The 7500-nt window shown below is 34.5% G+C and overlaps 1 protein-coding gene across 6 annotated transcripts in view; it reads right to left on the bottom strand.

Moving 5' to 3' along the window:
• The window catches only part of LOC137615196 (protein tweety-like), a 219204-nt gene that overhangs the window by 78360 nt on the left and 133344 nt on the right, over nt 1-7500 (bottom strand). For all 6 annotated transcript variants that reach the window (XR_011039189.1, XR_011039191.1, XR_011039190.1 and 3 more), the window contains exons 4-5: nt 3180-3535; nt 1817-1977 (exon numbers count right to left, since the gene is read on the bottom strand). Coding sequence is in view for 3 of the 6 variants with exons in the window: in XM_068344847.1 (XP_068200948.1) it covers nt 1817-1977; nt 3180-3326 (308 nt within the window). In the remaining 3 variants the exon portion in view is untranslated. The remainder of the gene's footprint in view (nt 1-1816; nt 1978-3179; nt 3536-7500) is intronic.

Genomic DNA, 7500 nt, shown 5'->3' with positions numbered 1-7500 from the left:
AACTTACAGTGTGATTATGGCAAAAAGGACCAAGGTCACTTTGGGGAACTTACAGTGTGATTATGGCAAAAAGGACCAAGGTCACTTTGGGGAACTTACAGTGTGATTATGGCAAAAAGGAACAAGGTCACTTTGAGGAATTTACAGTATGATTATGGCAAAAAGGAACAAGGTCACTTTAAGGAATTTGCAGTGTGATTATGGCCAAAAAGACCAAGGTCACATTGAGGAACTTACAGCGTGATTATGGAAAAAGGAACAAGGTCACTTTGAGGAACTTATAGTGTGATTTTGGTAAAAAGGACAAAGGTCACTTTGAGAAACTTACAATGTGAATATGGCAAAAAAGACACTAATGTCACTTTGAAGAACTTAGTGTGATTATGGCAAAAAGGACCTGGTCACTTTGAGCAACTTACAGTGTGATTATAGAAAAAGACCAAAGTCACTTTGAGGAACTTGTGATTATGGCAAAAAAGACCAAGGTCACTTTGAGGAACTTAATGTGATTATGGCAAAAAGGACCAAGGTCACTTTGAGGAACTTAAGTGTGATTATGGGAAAAGGACCAAGGTCACTTTGGAGAACTTACAGTGTGATTATGGAAAAAGACCAAGGTCACTTTGAGGAACTTACAGTGTGATTATGGGAAAAGGACCAAGGTCACTTTGAGGAACTTACAGTGTGATTATGGCAAAAAGGACCAAGGTCACTTTGAGGAACTTAAGTGTGATTATGGGAAAAGACCAAGGTCACTTTGAGGAACTTACAGTGTGATTATGGCAAAAAGGACCAAGGTCACTTTGAGGAACTTAAGTGTGATTATGGGAAAAGACCAAGGTCACTTTGAGGAACTTACAGTGTGATTATGGCAAAAAGGACCAAGGTCACTTTGAGGAACTTACAGTGTGATTATGGGAAAAGGACCAAGGTCACTTTGAGGAACTTACAGTGTGATTATGGCAAAAAGGACCAAGGTCACTTTGAGGAACTTACAGTGTGATTATGGGAAAAGGACCAAGGTCACTTTGAGGAACTTACAGTGTGATTATGGCAAAATGGATCAAGGTCATCTTGAGGAACTTATAGTGTGATTATGGCTCAAAGGACTAAGTCACTTTGAGGAACTTAGTGTGATTATGGCAAAAAGTATCAAGGTCACTTTGAGGAACTTGTGATTATGGCAAAAAGCATCAAGGTCACTTTGATGAACTTACAGTGTGATTACAGCAGAAAGTATCAAGGTCACTTTGAGAAACAGTCTGATTATGGCAAAAAGGACCTACTGTAGGTCACTTTGAGGAACTTAACAGTGTGATTATGGCAAAAAGGAGCAATGTTACTTTGAAGAACTTACAGTGTGATTATGGCAAAAAGAACCAAGGTCTCTTTGAGGAACTTACTGTGAGTAAGGCAAAAAGGTCTAAGGTCATTTTGAGGAACTTAGCGTGATTATGGCAAGAAGTATCAAGGTTACTTTGAGAAACTTACAACATGATTATGACAAAAAATACCTAGGCCACTATGAGGAACTTAGTAAACAGTGTGATTATGGCAAAAAGGACCAAGGTCACTTTGAGGAACTTACAGTGTGATTATGGCAAAAAGGACCAAGGTCACTTTGAGAAACTTAGTGTGATTATGGCAAAAAGGACCAAGGTCACTTTGAGAAACTTACAGTGTGATTATGACAAAAAGGACCAAGGTCACTTTGAGAAACTTACAGTGTGACTATGGCAAAAAGGACCAAGGTCACTTTGAGAAACTTACAGTGTGATTATGGCTAAAAGGACCAAGGTCACTTTGAGAAACTTACAGTGTGATTATGGCAAAAAGGACCAAGGTCACTTTCAAGCAGGTGATAGAGCCTGGTTTTCGAGGTCGGTTGTCACAGCATCTTGTCAGGAGATACAGCAGCAGCACTAGCAACGTAAGAATCAATATCCCAGCAGGTACAGAGCCAATGATGCCTAAACTCTTGAAAGGTAAAGGTAGTACCATGATAACAAGCATAGAAATTACAAGTCAAGATAATGAAGCTACGTGATGTTTATTAAGTGAATAACTACTCTGGTTTGTAAACACTAATTATACTGCTATTATATTTTTCCCTTTTGTATGGGAGGTGCACAAGCAAGAAGTTAACCTTATCCTTAGGGTCATATTCTTAAAGTTGTTAGCTTTTCTAATGGTTTAGGTAAACAACAAAGAAATACTAATTTACTATACATGAAAAATTTTTAAGTATAGTACCAAGAATCTTTTTACCTTCAAAAGAAAATGATACTGTTCAGTGAGGGACATGTTTCCCAAAGCAAGTTTTAGATATATTGTATTACAGTAGTTCCATGTTAATAATTATCAAACAAGGGGCGTTGCTGATCTACTAACACCTATTCCTATACTGCTACTTTCCCTGGAAACATTTAAGTCCTTTTAGATTTCCTTTATTTTACGATTTTGAGATACGTTTTATTAAAATGCTGTAATGATGATAACATGTAATTTCTCAATGATGAAATTATTGTTCCACAAGAATGTTTGTAAAGACAACATAGTTACATCTATTGATGAAGTTTAAGCAAATGTCCATTTCATATCTAATACAAAGATTATTTTTTATCTATATCCTTAGCATCTTTGTTGACATATACATATATAAATTTATTCCTTTCATGTATTTCTCCCTATCGGTTGTTTAGTTTTTAAAACATTATCTTTCATCAAGTAAGCAAAACAAATATCTTTATTTGCTAACTTCAAGTAATCCTAAAAAGCCCTTTTTCTTATATCCCAAACTTAAATATCATACAAAAAAGGAAATTGATATAATGAGCAAACATGTGTAACTAACATAATATCCAATTCATCTAGTTATAATTTTCTATAAATATAAAAATTGCCTGTGATGAAAATGAGCATTAGATACACAACGATTAAGATATTCTTTTGTGGGCAATCCTGAATTGCTTAGGGATCTACAATAATTAATATTCATAAAAATACAATTTCAGCAAATTAGAGTACTTAAAAAGGATCATCTTATGAAGTCTGTTGAGGTCTAAAATTTCAGCAAATACTATATTTGAGGACATAAAAGGATCACCTTGAGATGACTACTGTGGTAAATTCATAAAATTACAGATAAGAGAGGAATGTATACTAAGAGCACTACCAACCTCCTGATAGACAGGCGACAGCGGGTCAAAGGTTGAGTTGACGAAGTGAAGGGTGAGGTTGATGTGAGGAGCCTTGTGGAACCAGTCCACCCAGAAGACGTGCTGGAGCACAGCCTCCGACGTGACGCTATATCCTTCCGTGGCCATGATTTGGAGGATTCCTTTTCTGGGGGCGCCTGGTCAGTTGGTAGCTACTGCTGCTGCTGCTACTACCCTTCCTCTGGGGTAGTCGACGGACCACCGAGGGCAGCTGCTATTGCTAAAGCTGCTGCTGCTGCTGGCTCCTCCACCACCGGCTCCGCCGCCGCCCGCGCACCGTTCACGCCCGCGTCGACCGCCCCCGAAGGCGACTCATCCTGGGAAGAGAGATATTTTGGTTATTGAGAGAGAGAGAGAGAGAGAGAGAGAGAGAGAGAGAGAGAGAGAGAGAGAGAGAGAGAGAGAGAGAGAAAAAAAAATTATATTAGTAAATAAACTTTGACTAGATTTTGCTAGGCAGACAAATGCTCCCATCCTCAAGACTTCGCCACACATCTTAAGCCATTAAGTAGCTTAACATTTCTCAAAACAGCTTCATTTAACCAAGCTTACTGGGATATATTTTTGGATCATAAAATAGTCTTCTTAGGAAAATAAATTTTCGGATAAAAAGGGATTCTTTCGTACTTGGTGATATTTATAAGTTCAAATGGCCGTGTTCACTTCAGAAGCAAAATATGAGGAAATATGTTCAGTTACATTATAATAAACAAAAACTTGAGAGCAGCAGTAACTATAATAACTATAGGGGCACTCAAGAGAGCGCAGACCTCCGCCGCGGCAGCTTATTTCTCGACCTTGACCTTTGACCTTAACATGTAATAATTGGCGTGGATTTTCATACACTTAAATATGAACCTAGTTTGAAGTCTCTGTGGCAACCATGTCCAAACTTATGGCTAATTACGTGAATTGGACATTTTGCTTGACAGTGACCTTGACCTGACCTTCCAAAGTTTAATCATTTCCAGCTTTTTACATAAGTTAATCCCTGAAATTTTTATTATTCTACGATTAAAATTGTGGCCAGGAAGCTGTTTATAAACAAACAAACACACACATATAAAAAGGGGATAAAACATATCCTCCTTCCAACTTCGTTGGCGGAGGTAATAATGCCGACAATTGATATTAATATTGCATATAGAAATTTGATATCATCAATAATATATCACGCACTTCAAGGGTACAGGTAATTTTATCATGTCTTAAATTTTTTTTTAAATAAATGAATCAATTGTAATTATCTTAAAAACATATGAATCAATTGTCATTATCTTAAACATATATGAAACAATTGTAATTATCTTAAAAATATATGAATCAATTGTCATTATCTTAAACATATATGAAACAATTGTAATTATCTTAAAATATATGAATCAATTGTAATTATCTTAAAAGTATGTGAATCAATTGTAATTATCTTAAAAGTATATGAATCAATGTAATTATCTTAAAAATATGTGAATCAATTGTAATTATCTTAAAAATATGTGAATCAATTGTAATTATCTTAAAAATATATGAATCAATTGTAATTATCTTAAAAATATATGAATCAATTGTCATTATCTTAAAAATATATGAATCAATTGTAATTATCTTAAAATATATGAATCAATTGCAATTATCTTAAAAATATGTGAATCAATTGTAATTATCTTAAAAGTATATGAATCAATTGTAATTATCTTGAAAGTATATGAATCAATTGTAATTATCTTAAAAATATGTTAATCAATTGTAATTATCTTAAAAATATATGAATCAATTGTAATTATCTTAAAAACATATGAATCAATTGTAATTATCTTAAAAATATATGAATCAATTGTAATTATCTTAAAAATATGTGAATCAATTGTAATTATCCTAAAATATATGAATCAATTGTAATTATCTTAAAAATATATGAAACAATTGTAATTATCTTAATAGTATATGAATCAATTGTCATTATCTTAAACATATTTGAATCAATTGTAATTATCTTAAAAGTATAAGAATCAATTGTAATTATCTTAAAAGTATAAGAATCAATTGTAATTATCTTAAAAGTATAAGAATCAATTGTAATTATCTTAAAAATATATGAATCAATTGTAATTCTCTTTAACTGTTTACCCTTAAATTTCTGAATCCAGTTTCAGAATCGGGCTGTAACCCCGTTGACATTTCTGAGAAATAATAACGATTTCTTGGAAATAGACTGAAAGAAAAGGAGCGATCCTTACATCTAACCTAGGACATTGCTAAAACGACCTTTGTGGCTGAAGCGTATAAGGACTAATATCCAAGATCGCCACAACATCGAAGGTTAAATTTGTTACTCCTCCGGACAATGGTGCCACGATCGAGATATTGACCTCTCTCTCTCTCTCTCTCTCTCTCTCTCTCTCTCTCTCTCTCTCTCTCTCTCTCTCTCTCTCGATTCCAATAACGCAATTGTAAGAAGTAACAGATGTTTTATTTCATATGACAGATTTTCCACACTGGAAAAAACTCCATGGAAATAAAACGCTTTAAAGTAGAAACATGGAATCACTTTCGAAATACCTAAAAAATAAAATGAAAAAAAATGGGAGAAAGGTTGTGAAAAATCTTAATTCGAACAAATAAATTCTTTAGGCTGAACTTTCCATAACATTATAATTCTTTGCAGATACTTAAATTAACAAAAATATAGTACTTCTTAAATTATATTTTACACCTGGTTGACGTATTCCATATTTAGGAAATGTTTATTTTAATGTTGTTACTGCTCTTTAAATATTTTATTTTCCCTTGTTTCCTTTCATCACTAAGCTATTTTCCCTGTTGGGGCCCCTGGGCTTATAGCATCCTGCTTTTCCAACTAGGGTTGAGCTTAGTAATTAATAATAATAATAATAAGAAGAAGAAGAAGAAGAAGAAGAAGAAGAAGAAGAAGAAGAAGAACCAGGTGTATGGTTTCCATAACTCTGAAGTTTTACCAATTATCAGGCAAGCAATAATAATGATGTTTAAGAGATTTTATAAGAATAATTTCGAAAAATCATGAAAAGCGTCCCATTTTATATTCACTGCATCGAAATTGAAGTTTAAAGTTTAATTCAGTGTCTAATATAGCGTTTGAAAAGCCCATCAATTTCTGCATTGTCAAAGAAAACTTCAATGGCATTTGAAGTGTTTTTTGGGGGGTGGGGGGTGGGGTGGGGTTCAAGGTTCAGGTACCTGTGACCCTTAATTATCTTCACAGTTGAAAGTAAACAAACTAACAGTTTTAGTCTTCAAGAAAAAGGCAACGAAAATTCAGAATAATTATAATATTGATAGTTTGAGGATTTGGTTAAATCTTGCTCACAGAAACTTAGTGTTCAACATCGAAGTTGTTGAATAGTTAAAAAAAAAAAAGAAAAAAAAAATCTGAAGAAAGCATTCATCCAATCTCCCAAATATTAATGATGCATTCATAGACACTATCACACACACACACACACACACACACACACACACACACACACACACACACGAGAGCGCGCGCGCGCGGCTCAACTTATAAAATTATTTTCAGCTGCAAGGGAAGAAATACGAATGTTCTTGATCTTTTCCTTATTTAATAGTGTCTGACTATATATATATATATATATATATATATATATATATATATATATATATATATATATATATATATATATATATATATATATATATATATATAAACTATCATGCTCAGGGAGAAGAAGAAATAGTCATACGCTGATGAGAGTGGGTACCCCGAGAGGTACACTCGAAAACCACTTTCTCCCACAAATTGCCGAACCATCGGGTTGTAGTTAAGGAAGGGTTTAATGTGTCTGCGCATATCTGAATATTTAAACGTAATTTTTAACGGCACGTCTATACTAGCACAATAAACATCACGATGCTGGAAATACCTTGCTCATCCCAAGCTTCCCCTGGATCCAACTAACCCCTCTTCCCTCCACCAAAATGTCAATGACCAGCGTTCTGCCTTCCTGACGGTGTCCCTGGAAGGATTTATTGGCTTCTGAGGGAAATTTAAAGATTTCCCAGATCTCAAAACAACGTCGAATATACGGGGGCCGAGAAGGTCGACCCTTACAACGAAATCGGGACGTGTTCCAAACGTGCAATCGATTTACATCTCCGGCGTGTGACATGGCACTGGGCCAAGGTGCCACCGAAGGCCAAAGGAAAGAAGTGCTCCTATGGTTGACCCTTAACTGGATTCATGAATGAATTATTGAATAAACATTCTCTTGAAGGATGATAGTAG

Source organism: Palaemon carinicauda, chromosome 21, assembly GCF_036898095.1.
Source record: "Palaemon carinicauda isolate YSFRI2023 chromosome 21, ASM3689809v2, whole genome shotgun sequence".
Lineage (NCBI taxonomy): Eukaryota > Metazoa > Arthropoda > Malacostraca > Decapoda > Palaemonidae > Palaemon > Palaemon carinicauda.
This window is presented reverse-complemented; position numbering and strand designations above follow the sequence as displayed.